Consider the following 16,045-nt stretch of genomic DNA (forward strand, 5'->3'; position numbering starts at 1 on the left):
AATCACTGGGTTCGGGTGGTATTACCGATGAAATGATTTTCAGGGAAAAAAAACCTGATAAATATCTGTGTTGTTATCGCTTGTGTCGCTACAAGTGGAAAAGAATGGTGGGCATTTTTCTCATACCAAACATGCAAAAGAAACTCCATGGGGAAAGTGCTTTCTCTTTCATTGGACCTGACATCTGGAACAAACTCCTTTAGTCTGTCCGACACGCTCAGTCTTTGTCCTCGTTCAAATCAGCTCTCAAAACTCACCTTTTCCACAACTGTTATGGTCAGGTTTCCCGCCCTGTGTGTGTGTCTGCGATTGTTGGTGGGTGGTGAGAGGAATGGGCTGTATCAGTATGAATGCCTGGTGTGTGTGTGTGTGTGTGTGTGTGTGTGTGTGTGTGTGTGTGTGTGAAATGTTTATTTTGTGATGCGTATAGGCAGATGAATGTTATGAAGTGTATCTGCATCAATGTATGTTTGTGTCATTGTATTCGTAAACGCTCTGGGCTCGAAATATATCCTGTTTGGGAGTTCCAATCCAATTCTAACTGTGGCCTGTAATTTTACATTTAAATGAGTTTTGTTTCTCAGCCACATTACTTTTGTTTCTTTCGTTTGTTTTTAGTGTTCAGAAAAAATCCATATATACTGTTATTTATTGTTTGTTCGAAAGACGGTTTAAATTTTTTCTAATGTTCAGTTCCGTATCATCAGCAAACCTTGTGTGTTGTGAATGTGTCTAGTGTACAGTGTTGTTAATGTGTTCACTGTACAGAAAAAAACCCAACCCAAACAGATGTAATGTCACTATTGTTTGTTTGAAAGAAATAAACATTTTTGTTTTTTTCCAATTTTCGTCTACAAATATCGTGTTAGACAACGTCCCAACAGAAATAAGTGTCTCAGTTTATTTCACCAGTGAGACTTCTCAGCGATGATGTCTCTTTTGACGTTGATTGTGGCTTCGGTGTGGGACACACCTTTCTTTGCAGCTTCCTTCTTCACCAGTTTCTCCACTCGCTGCGTGATATCTTTCGTCATCTCTGTCCTGTAGCAAGCATCGCCGTTGCTCTTCACCAGGGTCTGAAATCACACGAAAGGAAAATTTAGATCGTTCACAAACTAAATCAGACCAGAGTCATGTGAAGAGACACACACAAAAAAAAAAAAACAAGAGAGGCAAGGCCTTCAAGACTCACTTGTGATACACTTTAAAAAATCCAAGCTTTTTATGTATTTTATGTATTGAGTATAATTTCAAAATGTAATGTTTTAGATGAGAAAGATCAGTGTAAAGCAAATTAAGTCCCCTAGCATTAATTACAGAGTAATTTCCCTTTTTTTTTTACTATTGCACCAAAATGTTTGCAAAATAAATAAAACTTCCATGCTTAGCAAAAAAAATTCTTGTTTGAACAAAAAATGATAATAATGACTGCTCTTGTTGTTGGGTCAGAATATCAGATCAAAGTGCCAAGTGTAGAGAATACAAAAAATATAAATATAACAGTAAATGCAGTTTGCATATAATTAGGCTTCTTTTTTTTCTTTTTTTTTTTTTTTTTTTTTTGTGCCCATCCCAGAGGTGCAGTATTGTTTTAAACATAAACAAGATGACTGGAAAGAACTGAATTTTTCCTTTTTTTATGCCTAATTTGGTGTCAACTGACAAAGTATTTGCAGAGAAAATGTCAATGTTAAAGTTTACCACGGACACACAGACACACACACACAGACAACCGAACATCGGGTTAAAACATAGACTCACTTTGTTTACACAAGTGAGTCAAAAACGAGACGACGACAAGACAAGAAAAAGAGAGCAGAATGGCTCAATTTGATACAGAGCTGGGCATGGCGTGACAGGACGAAGAGGGCAAGGCAAGACAAGACAGACAAGTAAAATGTACAGCATTCTGTGCACAATGTCAGTGATCGGTAGAGGTGAACAGCCTCCTCTTCTTCTTCCTTAGCATTGTGAACAGTCACTGGGGTGCACAGAAAAACTGTTCACCAAATCTGGGTCTGTAGGTTTGACATCAAACCTGGCTTTCTGCACATTGTTCTCCTGTCCACTCTTCAATGTATTCAGTCCGTCGATTGTTATTTTTGGGGTGGGGTCGGGGGGTGGGGGTGGGGGGTTGACTCACTTGTGTAAACAAAATGAGTCTATGTTTTAACCCGGTGTTCAGTTGCCTTTGTGTGTGTGTGTGTGTGTGTGTGTGTGTCCGTGGTAAACTTTAACATTGCCATTTTCTCTGCAAATACTTTGTCAGTTGACACCAAATTTGGCATAAAAATAGGAAAAATTCAGTTCTTTCCAGTCATTTTGTTTAAAACAATATTGCACCTCTGGGATGGGCACAATTTTTTTTAAAGAAGCCAAATTATATGCAAACTGAATTTACTAAAAAAATTTTTTTATTATTCTCTAAATTTGGGACTTTGATCTGATATTCTGACACAACAACAAGAGCAGTCATTATTATCATTTTTTGTTCAAACAGGAACTTCTTTTGCTAAGCATGGAAGTTATATTTATTTTGCATGTCTTTGGTGCAGATAGTAAAAAAGGGGAATTAATCTGTAATTAATGCTATGGGGCTTAATTTGCTTTAAACTGATCTTTCTCATCTTAAACATTACATTTTGAAATTATACTCAATACATAAAAAGCTTGTGTGTTTTACTCTCAGTGTACAGGGCTTTCACTATGTTTATTCGCCCAATTGGTCTTTTTCGGGAAATACTAAAATCAATACGACGAGTGGACTTTATAGATCTGCTGGCTGAGCCCTGAAGGTCATGGGCAAAAATCAGTTGCGTACACATATTTATACATGCTCAAAGCGCGTGCTCATATTCTTCGTGAACGCGAACGACGCCATTTTGTTTCAAGTTGTTGACCTGTCCGTTCAATCCTATATTCAATCGACAATATACGATAACATGTGGTGGAAAGATGGAGAAGGAGACCGTTAAATATTTATTCAGAGAAAGATTTGTGAACGCCTCATCACTTACTGGATTATGCCTCAAACTGTCATAAAAATATCCACAGAATCAGTCGGAATTCACAGTTAAAAATAATAAACCATGAGAGTTAATACCCTTGAACTGATGAAACGTAAAAATTTCCAGTCTTGACTTTTCTCAAAATGAAGCCCTTTTCACTTCATACGACGTTTAGAAGTACTTGTACTTGGCTCTACATGTTATTAGTTTAACAAAATACTCAATTTTCATATCAACTTTAAAACTATAAAACTAGAATGAAAATAAAAGAGAAATTGAATCGAGCATGTCAACCGGGTGTAACTTAACTTGTACATCTATCTAGATCCAGAGAAAACAGCTAAATGTTGCAGTGTGATTGCGGCGATAGCCACGTCTCCTTTACCGCGGACTTAAAAAGAATTTTTAATTGCCCTTAAAGATTTTTTGAATGCCCAAGATACACCAGAATAATATGATTTATACAGCGTTCTCACTGCGAATACCGCGATCGATTTATCGCCCTTTTAAAAAAAAGCATATTTAAATGTTAAATTTTTGAACGTCAGTAAAGGAGCCACGATAGTGTAATGGGTAAGACAGTTTCTTCTCACCGGAACCCGCGGAGTTCGAATCTGCTGTTGGGACTTTTTTTTTTCTTTTTCCTTTAACCCTTTACAATAAAAAATACAGGACACAATTTAACGATTAGATTTTTTTTAAGTGTATCAAGTGATTCTTGAAGGCCTTGCCTCTCTTGTTTTTCTTGTTTCGTGGGTATGCAACGTAGTTTACTTTTCTTAATTGACTAGTGGATTTACTTTCGTTCCAATGTGCTGATGGTGCACTCCATCACTGGTGCATCTGATGCTGAATACTTTGCGATTGCATCTCATTTTTATGGCTTCAATTATTTTTTCCAGTCCGCCATGAGGGTCCATGTCTTGTATGCATACTGAAATATTCCGGTCCGCCATGAGGGTCCTTGCATGCATGCTGAAATATTCCGGTCCGCCATGAGGGTCCATGCCTTGCATGCATACTGAAATATTCCGGTCCGCCATGAGGGTCCTTGCATGCATACTGAAATATTCCGGTCCGCCATGAGGGTCCTTGCATGCATACTGAAATATTCCGGTCCGCCATGAGGGTCCTTGCATGCATGCTGAAATATTTCGGTCCGCCATGAGGGTCCTTGCCTTGCATGAATACTGAAATATTCCAGTCCGCCATGAGGGTCCTTGCCTTGCATGCATACTGAAATATTCCAGTGCACGCAGGAGCCTTATCTTGTGTTTCATGGATGTGTTGTCATTTCATACAGTGTTCAGTCTTGACATTGATGTCATTCAGCTTATCCCATGGACCTGCGTTGTTTCTGTCATCTCTTGGCTGATTGGTTTTCTTCTTTATGAAGGCTTCAAGATTCTCCTCAAGGGGATTTTGTGTTGCAGCCACTTGAACTCTTCAGGGAAGATCAGATCTTTCAGATTGTAAAACTTGAATTTGACAAGGCTGTTGTCCCTCTCTTTAGCTCATCATTTGTACAGACATGTCTGTCTGGCTGTGATAGTGACCATTCGAAAGTGTCGGGTTCGTCATCAGGATTTTGTATGCTCTCCAAGAGTGTTAGTAAAAAAAACAAAAGTGATTGTCACAGGAGAATTCTAGCTGGCGCAGACCCCTGTTATTGGAACTCTCATTACAGCAGGATCTGCAGAAATTCTTCCAGTCCTCATGGGCTTCTTTACCATCACTGGCTTACCAGTTACCCTGAGTGAGTCTTCTTGTCAACATTGTTGATGACCATTTGAAGCTGTGTGTAAACTGGTGATAATCATAATCTGAATTTGGGAATATAGCTGTACTATCGTGATATTGAATGGTTTTGCTCGTAAGCAGGTGGTCATGATCCTGCTGGTAACTGGGCATGAACCTATTACTGCGTTTATCTCCACCAAAGTTCAAGACGTTCTGCTAAGAATTTCGTATGAAGCACTGCAACTAACTGAAGATTTCCAGTGCTGACCACAATTTTACAGGTATTTTGTTCACAGATATAATGTTACATTTGATAAATTTATATATTTCATTTCTAAATTCTAAATAATTATACTTATTATCAATTTAGGACGTTCGCAACAAGAAGCGGATAAAAGGTTCTAGGGTGTATGATATGGGAAATGAAAACGTATCTACACTTAGAGTCACATATTTGTGAAATATCTAACTGTCTTTAAAACAAATTAAAAAAACAAAAAAACCATCTTTGGCGACAGGCTGCTCATATGAAATTGCAAAGTGTGGTGGATCAAACATCAGATTTTTGGTGCTATGAAATCTGAGCAATGAAATAGGAAAAAAGCCCAGAGCTGTGCACACCGGGCTCAAATGTGTAGAGTGGGACAACACAGTGGAGAGTCATCTGCTTCACCGAACAATACGACAGTGTTGCACTGTGATTGCAAAACTGATCACCACCCTCTTTAGAGCATGTGACAGCCCTGAGACAAACAATGTGTACAATACCTGCATCATGTGGACGAGGTCCTCGGCCTGTCTGTCTCTCTCTTCACTTGATGCCGTGTTGTCCATGCCGAAATAGCGGCCTTCAGCGTCTTGAATCATGTCTGTCATGGGGGTTCCGAACTTAAAGATTTCAGCATCAAGGGCTTTTCTGAGGTCATCTGTCAGGTACAGAATAGAGTGTGAGGTCACTGGGGCACAACACAAACACTGGGGGTGTGGGGGGGGGGGGAGGAAAGGGGAGGAAAGGAAATGGACAGTCAAAGAGATAAATGGAGTGAGAGAGGAAGCCGGGGGTGGGGGGGGGGGGGGGGGGACACATTTACTTTTTTTATGTACATGCACACATTTGGAGCACATGGAAATTCACACAGTAGCATTTGTGTGTGTGTACTCTGGGAGCTATGTGCCAGTGCAGCTGCACAAATGCATGCATGTCGATGCATATCTGTCATATATCATATTTTGATATTTTGATTACAACAATATCATATATCATATTGATATTTTGATTACAACAATATCATATATCATATTTTGATATTTTGATTACAACAATATCATCATCATCATCATCGTCATCATCACCATTGTGAATTTCTAATTATTATTATTATTATTATGTAAGAGTATAGTCAAATTCTAGAGTTTTAGTGTCCCAAATGACATAATTGTTACCATCCTGATAAGTCAATCTAATAATGATCAATACAGACAAGCCAACGATTTTGTTCAGTCAGTGTGATAGTATCACTCTGTATCCACCCAACAAATCATAGGTATGGATAGGTAGGAACAAAATATTATAATACATGACAGGGTGGTTCTTACCAATGGAATCGTCCCCATATCCATCAAGTCCATTGAAGACAATAATCATGTACTTCTTGATCTCATCAGAAAACAGCTCTTTGATCTTTAGGTATGCTTTATACTCCTCCTGAAATGACACAAATATATGTTCTCTCTCTCTCTCTCTCTCTCTCTGAAATCACAAAGTAGTGAATCCCCATTTTCCATACCCCCTACTCACACTTCCAGTATCACCATCATCAAAATCAAAATATCCACAGCTTTTAAAATGATCATGGAGCCAGAGTTCCCCCAAAACAGGCAATGCCTGAGAATTATAATACATACACCGACGAACAGTTACAGATGCTTTCAAATATATAGTCATTCCAACAACACTACCAGCCTGCTACTTTGGTTCACCTGTATGAGTTTTCCCATCAACATATTTTGTCAACTTAAGTATTGTTATACTTGAATGTTCACTTAACTTTGTTTTGTGAAGAACAGCTTCCAACAACAGCTTGACAAGAATGTGTTTCTACAGAAATCGCAATATGTCAGCCGTTTATCAATTCTCTAGTCCTGAAGAAGCACTTGACGTTTGGTATCATTCCTTTGTTAATGTGTATAATAACCACTCCCGATTCAAAACGAAACATGTGAAAAGTTATGCTAAACAACCGTGGATTATTAGAACAAAGAAAAGAGACTATTCTGATAGCAAATAAGACTGACGTTCAGAGAAAAAGAAATATTTTCTTTTGCATTTGCATCTACCAACGAATCATCTTTACCATCATTTGTGGAGTTCCACAAGGTTCCTATTTGGGTCCGTTGTTATTTTCTATCCATACAAATGATTTGTCTCTTTGTTCGATGTTTGCAGATGATACCGCAATGCATACAAACACACTAAAATAGACCTTTTTATACTCTGCAACAAAACATTAACAACATAGCTGAATAGTCAAATCTAAATTACACGCGTCTTCATCCACAAAACATAAACAAAAAAATATTTCGTTATCGCCACCTGGTAGAAACGCAATTTGTTTCTCCGGCACACTACCCCTTTCGATAAATCGTCAGCCAGGAGAAGTCAATAATCATATAAAAAAAAGAATGTTGCTGTTGTTGCGTTGTTGCTGTTTGGTTGCTTTTTTTGCCGTTTGTGGTGGTGTTGTTGTTGGTGTAGTTGCTTTCGAAATGTTTTTCTCTTTGTTTCCCGTGTGTACATATCGGGTTATACATTCACTGATCAACAAAGAAAGTGATCGCACCATTTTAAACCCCCTGTCACACCGAAAAACAACGATGATCACGTGGGGTCCAGGTGCAGCAACAGCCACACTTTTCGCCACTTCCCTGTAGATCAGTTTTTCATCCAAGTGGGTGTCACACAGGCCCGGGGTATCCGTCACCTGCAGCGGTGCACACAGTCATCAGCTTTATTAGAGATGGCTGAATAACAAGAGCAGTTCTCTTGTTTTCAGCGTTATTCTGGTCATGTATAACTGGGCTGTGGTAGAAGTTGCAGAGAAACACTTGTTTGCTCTCTCTCTCTCTCTCTCTCTCTCTCTCTCTGTGTGTGTGTGTGTGTGTGTGTGGAGGGGGACAGGAACTAATCAGACGACGTGACAGGCTAGAGAGAGATCACAGATAACTCGACAGATGCAGCGCCAGACATGACAGCGGACATACAACATTTACAGAATCCAGTGATGGGAAAGAGTAATTACGATGACTTACAAACACGGTACATAAAATTAGATAGGAAGCTGAACAATTAAAATCGAACACGGACAGATTAGAATACTCAAGCAGAGACAACGTGAGATTTTCGGGGATTCCCCATGCAGGACTGAACGAAACCTTTGACGATGGAGAAAAAAACATGTTAGTTTGTTATATCTCGGGCATTTAAGAAATTCTTTAAGTCCCCGGTAAAGGAGACATTGTCATCGCCTCAAGCACACCACAACATGTATCTGCATTCTTCACATCTTCAGAGATCATGTTCTACAGTCTCAGCCGGCAGAAACTACAACTGGGTCCATTCAACTTCTATGTACATTCTAGTTAATTCAATATCCATTTTAAAATATTCATATGCAGTAAACACGTCAACGATGTTAGTGTCATTGCATGTGTTCTGGCCAAAATTTGTATTTATTTATTTTTTAATGCGGACAAGAAAAAAACCGGCTTCAAACCAAACCATGTTTTTCTATTTCGGATCTTCAACGAAATAAACCGTTCCAAGATCCGGAAATATATTTTAATCCGGAAGAATAACAAACTATTATTGGTATGAGTGTGAAGGTTTGTTACCCAATATTTTCAATCCAAATTTGGTATTGGCAGACAAACTATTAAAATGACAATGTTAATGTTTACCACACACACACACACACACACACACAACCGAACACCGGGTTATTACTCACATTGTTTACTCAAGTGGGTCAAAGACTGTTGTTACCCCCTTGTTAGAAAACCAAAAATGGCAATGGCAGTATTTTTATTTAAATCAAGCTCTCTCTCTCTCTCTTTTACACACACACGGACTTTAGATTAAGAACTCTTGGTATATATACAAAAAAAAAAAAAAAAAAAATGACATGTCCCAGGTACGTCTACAGATTTATCATGCCCTTTACTCCAGAGGCAATGATGAAATTCATTTTATGGTTGTAAATGTTGTGAAGATTTGATAAATGAATATGTGATTTTTATTTTATTTTATTTTACTTCATTTTATTTTATTTTATTTTTTTCTCTTTTTTTTTTTTCTTTTTTTTTTTTAAAGATACAGAAAAATAGGAAAGATCTCTTTAGCATGTTAACATCAGAAGATCACGAAGTAATAAAGGTGATGGCAAAATTTGTATCAAAAGCCTTGAAGATCAGGCAAAAAAAGAGAATTCACAGATACGAACTGTATTACAGGACATGTCCTCTGTAACTACCTGATGGAATCTGTTTCATTGATGGACTAATGAACGAAGTTATAATGTGCTACGTGGCCTTTTGGTTGCTATATTTTTTCTTCAATGGAAAAAAAGCGTTTTCTTTTGTTTCGATATTTGCTTTCGCAAATATTCAGTCCTTATTGTAATGTTTTGTTATCCAACATAAATATTTTGATCCATTCGCCCATATCATAAGGACCTCATGACCAATGACATTAAATTTTGAAGGTGTCAAAAAGTGTCAAGTCTCTCTCTCTCTCTCTCTCTCTCTCTCTCTCTCTCTCTCTCTCTCTCTCTCACACACACACACAATCTATCAATCTATCTATCTACCTCCCTCTCTCTACATGTGTGTCAGTTTGAGGTTCCTGACCAAGTATTCCCCATAAAGGCCGAGATAGTTTTGCAATTATGCTTCCTTTTAATACATGTGTGTGTGTGTGTGTGTGTGTGTGTGTGTGTGTGTGTGTGTGTGTGTGTGTGTGTGTGTGTGTGTGTGTGTGCACGTGGTTGTTTACTTGTTCATGTTGTTTAATACATTTGTATTACACAATAGTTGCACAAATTTTGTTCGTCTTTGTTGGACTTGCTGGATCCTGACAAATAAACATGTGTCATTATACATGTCTCGGACATACCTCCAGAACCGTACCAAACCGCTGTGCTCTGTACCATTCACAAAACATGGTCTCTGAACAGACTCCACGACCAACACGGAATCCAATCTCTGGGTCTTTGTGAGGACCAGGGGGTCTTTGTTCCCGTGTGATCTTGGGAGCCTTCTTTCCCAGCAGCGTATTCCCGAGGGAGCTCTTTCCTGCCCCAGTCCTTCCCAGTAACAAGACGCGTAGAGTCCCACCAGCTGAACCTTTCAGCACAGTCAACACAAGCAGGAGAACACAATGGTAAAAACATTCATATGGCTTTGAAATATATACCCTGGCGAAAGGCAGGACACAGCTACCCCTTGATTCTGCTAGAACCACCCGGGCAGTTGCTCCGGTGTAAGAATCTAGGCTGACCAGACACTTGTGCTTTAACATCTATATGACTTCCTGCATCTCACAACGTTGGGATTACATAATCATTGACCACAACGAGGCTCTACCGCACAGGAAACACAAAGTGTTGGGTGTGGAAAATGTGAAAGGAAACTTTACCTTGCTGCCAGCACTCTCTCGCAGGATGTCCCTGTTTCCCGCGGCTGAAGCAGATGATAAAACGTGTTCCATCATTACCCTGTATGATGCTGCTACGAACTCAATCACAATGTTTAGGCAAGGCAAGGCAAAACAACGTTTATTTCTTGTGCCCTGGGAGTTTTTTTTTCCCCAGTTCGTCCGTTTTTGGCTTTTAAGCCATGATCATGATCATTGGAGGGCTCCATGCCCTGATAACTTTGAGGTGATGGAAGTTATTTCCTCGACCTGTTTGGCTCTTTGTGTAAAACCTCGCTGATCCGATAATAATCATAATAATTATGGACATTTGTTGAGCGCTTTCCTCAAAGAGAGCTCAAAGCGCTTTACAATAAACATTAAACACACACACACACACACACACACACACACACACACACACACACACACACACACACACACACACAAGCAAGCGATAACTCACAAAGAAAGAAGAAAGATAATTTAGCGCACAAAAATATAATACAGATTCAGAGACTGCGCGTATTACATTACATAATCACACACACACACACACACACACACACACACACACACACACACACACACACACACACACAGGGGAAGGAGTGGCGAGGAATTCCCTGCATGGGCATCATTGCGACCTGCAGCCACAGGCCAACAAGAGAGACAGAGCGTTAACCTCTCCAGATATTGGACAACGTTCTCTTTGGCGAGTTATTTCTTCAAGTGAATTTGCTTACAGTTAGCATCAACACTGAGTCGAAATCAACATTGCTACAACTACTTAACAAGGTGCCCAAGACCTCTGCTTCCACCTGAAAAGTGTGACCCTCTCAGAATGGGTAAAGAAATAATCAAATGTATCCCTTCTACCATAGGCCACGAATGAAAACGGGTTGTCTTTTAGAGAGACAGAGGATTAGGAATACAGAGAAAGAAAGTAAGACAAAAATACAGAGACGGAAGTTAAGACATACAGACAGTGACAATCCTGGTGGTGAAAGGACATTTAACAATCAGGTAGACGAAATCTTGTTGAAGAGGGCATTTTACAATAAAATCATAGAGGAAATAAATTATTGTTGGAAGGGCACTTAACAATCAGAGGTATAGAGGATATCTTGTGGAAAGGGCACTTAACAATCAGAGACATAGAGGATATCTTGTGGAAAGGGCACTTTACAATCAGAGATATAGAGGATATCTTGTGGAAAGGGCACTTTACAATCAGAGATATAGAGGATATCTTGTGGAAAGGGCACTTTACAATCAGAGATATAGAGGATATCTTGTAGAAAGGGCACTTTACAATCAGAGACATAGAGGATATCTTGTGGAAAGGGCACGTTACAATCAGAGATATAGAGGATATCTTGTGGAAAGGGCACTTTACAATCAGAGATATAGAGGACATCTTGTGGAAAGGGTACTTTACAATTAGAGATATAGAGGATATCTTGTTAAAAGGGCACTCTACAGAGATATAAAGGAAATCTTGTGGAAAGGGCACTTTACAATTAGAGATATAGAGGATATCTTGTGGAAAGGGCACTTTACAATCAGAGACATAGAGGATATCTTGTGGAAAGGCCACTTTACAATCAGAGACAAAGAGGATTTCTTGTGGAAAGGGCACTTTACAATCAGAGATATAGAGGATATCTTATTGAAAGGGCACTTTACAATCAGAGATATAGAGGATATCTTGTGGAAAGGGCATGTTGAAAGGGCACTTTACAATCACAGACATAGAGGATATCTTGTTGAAAGAGCACTTTATAATCTGGAATGTACTCACTCAGTTTCCTCTCCAGTGCAGAAATGGCTGAATTTGCCTTCGTCAGTGACGATTCTAGTGATGCCTTCGTCTGTATAACATCCGTTTTCAGTGCATCTACTTCTGACGTCAAAGTATCCTTGTGTTGCAGGGATGTCTCCATCTGTTCTACAGTTGTCTGCAACACCTCCACATCTGAAGTCAGTTTGTCCAGGTTCTGCTGCACCGATTTCTTCATCTGCTTCACTTCTGCCTTCAATACCTCAACATCTGAAGACAGTGTTCCATGGTTCTGGTGCAGCTTTGCCATGTCAGCTTGATTCATCTGAAGGCTACTCACCTCTGTCTTCATTCTAGTGTGCTCTTTTACAACTTCCCCATGTTCTTCCTGATATGTGTCAAGGCATTTTTGTAATGTAGCGACATCCTGTCGATCCACCTCGCGATCTGTTTGAAGTTTTTTGAGGTCTTTTTGAACCTTGGCATAATTGCTTTGTAGGGCTGCAATGCCATTGTGAATGGCCGATGTCAGATGCTTGTTTTTCTCATCCAATGTCTTTTGATCTCCAGAAAGAAGTGTTGTTGTTTTTTCCAGGAGGCTAAACTTGGCAGTAAGTTCTTCTAGTTTTCTGGCAAGTTCATCCATCGCTGAATTTGATGCTGACGGAGGATCTGGCTTTTAGATTATTTGAATCTTTACTATTTTGATATGTGCAGCTTGTTATGTGCCAGAAGACTGTCCATACATGAAACACTCAGTGATAGAACTCGGCAGGACTTGGTCAAAATACGAGGCAGCAAAAATGTAGCTGATCTCCTATGAATGTCAAAGTTCCAAGGGGTTTCTCCTGTAACCACTGTTAGTGGCAGACCTGTAAACAAAGAAGCCATCATTTGCAATTGGCTGGGAGATAAAGAGTTACCGCCACTTCAACAAGCACGTTTACTGTTGCTGCTGTTGCTTCTGCAACCACTGCTCTAAATTATACTTTCTATGATACTAAAACAACAACTACTACTGCCACTACGACGATGACGACAACGACTACCGCTGCAACTATTACGAATACTACTTTTACCACATAATTCAGCTTCAAAATGAACTCTTGTTGGTTTCTACTTACATGAAAAGTCACATTTCCATTTACTTCTAGCACGAAAACTCACATCAAGAAACAACGCACATGTTGAAGTCCCACTGAGACGGCACTATTTTGTTGTTGTTGTTGTCCTCGTTTCCAGATGTGGTGAACAAAGATCAGCCCAGAATTTTCTTGGCCCCCTTGAAACAAACTGTCTGGGGAAATGACAACATGTATTCACCAGCAGGCCTATCCATTGTCACTGAACCCTACATTTCAAGTCAGCTGCCCTTTCTTCACCTGGGATTCCTGCCGCAACCCTTCTCATCATGCACAGCCCCACAGATGATGATGATGATGAGGAGGAGGAGGAGGAGGAGGAGGATATCAATACTTATTTTGCTCCTATCCTCGGTCTAAGCACTTTACAACACACAGAGTCAGCTAAACAGGCTGCTTTGCTGGGTGGAGCCGACTGAGAGCTGCCTTTGGGCGCTCATCATTCGTTTCCTGTGTCCTTTCATGTAACTAATGCAAAACCATGAAATGATTTAGGCATTGTACTCACAATCAGTTACAATATCCCACGGGTGAACAGTTTATATGACATACAAACCATGAAACATAGCATGGTGCTGAATGGCCATAGCAGGTCTGTGAACAACAAAGGCCTGTTTTCCAAACACATCTGATGAATTTCATCACGCTGTTTACACCCTCCATCCTCTGCTCCCAACCACTGCAGGTGCTTGTGACGCTGTTTTTCACAACACCACTGAGGCATTACACGCACCTCTGTAGCGATTAGCAGACACGTAGGTCCCAGCAATGTTTTAACATACTGATTACCATGCCTATACCTAATGGTTTGTTTCTTGCCCTACACTTGCTGTGCTGTCAACTACTTCCCCCACTCTGCACAAATTTCACCCTAAAGCTGGGTGTGGGTGTTAACCTGGTACTTTACCCTTTGTGGGAGCCATTTTCCTTTTACTTGATTTCACCACACAGCACTGGCTGGGCTAGGAGTGGGAACAAAGATACTGTGTCGTGGAGAAACATGGTGCTTTCACTTTGGTTTTCCCTGAACCATGACATCTCATCTAGGCATTATGTTCGTTATGTCCAGGCCTTCATCTGCATCACTGTGTAAAGCAACACCCTTACAAATAGCAGTGTGAATAATTATCAGTTCACGGTCATTTTCTTCTCTCTTTTTGTTGTTGTCAAAATGGGCAGTGGGCGTTCACCATTCATTTACCCTGTGCACGGTTATTAACCGAAAATAGTGGTCGGGCGTTTACTAGATATTGGGTGTTTACAAGGTAGTTAACACTGACACTTTCGAGAAGACAAGACACTAGCCTTCATGGTTCAAAACTCATAATTGTCAGTCACCCAATCGTTCACTAAATCCATTATATCTTTCTAGGTGCGCTCTCATAGCAAACAACTCTGATCATAAACTTACTTCAACTTGCATGTTATATCCGTTTACTTATTTCAATTTTTGTTTGTTTTCAGTTTAAACACTTAAGCATAACTTCGTCGGGTGTAATTTCCAACTGGCCACTTTCATTCCCCCATTACTTTTAGCCCCACTCACACTATGTTCATTATTATTATTTTTTTAATCAACAAAGATATATCAACAACACAGGGTTTAGCTAGGTAACAGACGAAGCGATCAACACACTCTGATACACTCGTACAACGGCTGTATCCACATTTCTTCCCCTCCTGCCCTCTGTGTGACTGGTGGAGTGAAGGTCCACGCCTTGTTGTGAACACGACTCATTCCGTCTTGAGGGGAATAATTGTGGATCTTGCCGATGCAACAAGGTGATTTTGGAGCATGTTTCCCAGTGTCGTGGCACAACAGTTAAACATTACTCACTGTGAAATCGTGACCACCAGTACTACCACTACATCCACCCCAGAAATAAATTAAGAACATGAGGTATGTCACCTTCATATGCTCCATGTGCACAGGAGGTCAAACGTGGCGACTGATTCGCAACGAGGCTGTCTTTGCGGCAAAGGCGTCGGCCAACTTCTTGTTTCTGGTAAACAGGCTGCTAAAAATTAGGAGACAGAAAGAGAGTGTGTATGTCGGTGAATGTGTGTAAGAAAGAGAGTGCATGTGCGAGTCGGTGGAGGAGGTTGGCGAGCGTGCAGACGTGCGTGATGTGTGTGTGTGCGTGTGTGTGCGCGCGCGTGTGCGTGTGTGTGCGTGCGCGTGTGTGTGTACGTGTGTATGAATGCCTGTGTGTCATGTGTGTGTGTATGTGCGTGTGTGTGCGTGCGCGCGCGTGTGTGTGTGCTTGCATTTGTATGTGTATGCATGCATGCACGCGTACGTTTGTCTGTGTGTGTGCGTGCGTGCGTGCGTGTGTATGTGTGTTTGTGCATGCATGCACGCGCACGTTTGTCGGTGAGAGAGAGAGAGAGAATACACCCCGAAACCCTCTGTGCATTTGTACAGACATGCAGCAAACCCCTCACGGAAACACGCACATTGCGAGCAAAGCAATGCACAGTGGAGGGCACAAAACGGCAGTGGGTAGTAACACTGTGTGGTAAGCGGAAAGCAGTGAAGAGGCAGGGGGTGATCAGGTGGGGGTGACGTCGACTGGCAGGTCAGGCAAGACGGTGAGCGCTCTGAGGAACCAATGGTAATGACAACTGTGCATTTAGTTCACTCTCTCGGGGACAGCGAGTTCGGGAACTGTGTGGCTCGTCA

General features: G+C 40.5%; 1 protein-coding gene across 4 annotated transcripts; it reads right to left on the reverse strand.

Annotated features, from left to right (window-relative positions):
- Positions 1 to 893: 893 nt before the first annotated feature.
- LOC143291722 (uncharacterized) lies at positions 894 to 15,368 on the reverse strand. 4 transcript variants are annotated; one of them, XM_076601762.1, is made up of 7 exons: positions 15,272 to 15,368; positions 12,242 to 13,092; positions 9,919 to 10,148; positions 7,589 to 7,729; positions 6,345 to 6,453; positions 5,517 to 5,674; positions 894 to 1,076 (listed from the first exon to the last, which is right to left on the reverse strand). In XM_076601762.1, exons 2-7 carry the CDS (start codon positions 12,864 to 12,866, stop codon positions 906 to 908), a joined length of 1,434 nt encoding a protein of 477 aa, XP_076457877.1. In that variant the 5' UTR covers positions 12,867 to 13,092; positions 15,272 to 15,368; the 3' UTR covers positions 894 to 905. The 4 variants fall into 4 exon arrangements, with proteins under 4 accessions (XP_076457877.1, XP_076457880.1, XP_076457879.1 ...); XM_076601765.1 differs by having other exon boundaries at positions 13,919 to 15,303; XM_076601764.1 differs by lacking the exon at positions 15,272 to 15,368 and adding an exon at positions 13,405 to 13,611.
- Positions 15,369 to 16,045: the final 677 nt, after the last annotated feature.

Source organism: Babylonia areolata, chromosome 17, assembly GCF_041734735.1.
Source record: "Babylonia areolata isolate BAREFJ2019XMU chromosome 17, ASM4173473v1, whole genome shotgun sequence".
Taxonomy (NCBI): domain Eukaryota; kingdom Metazoa; phylum Mollusca; class Gastropoda; order Neogastropoda; family Buccinidae; genus Babylonia; species Babylonia areolata.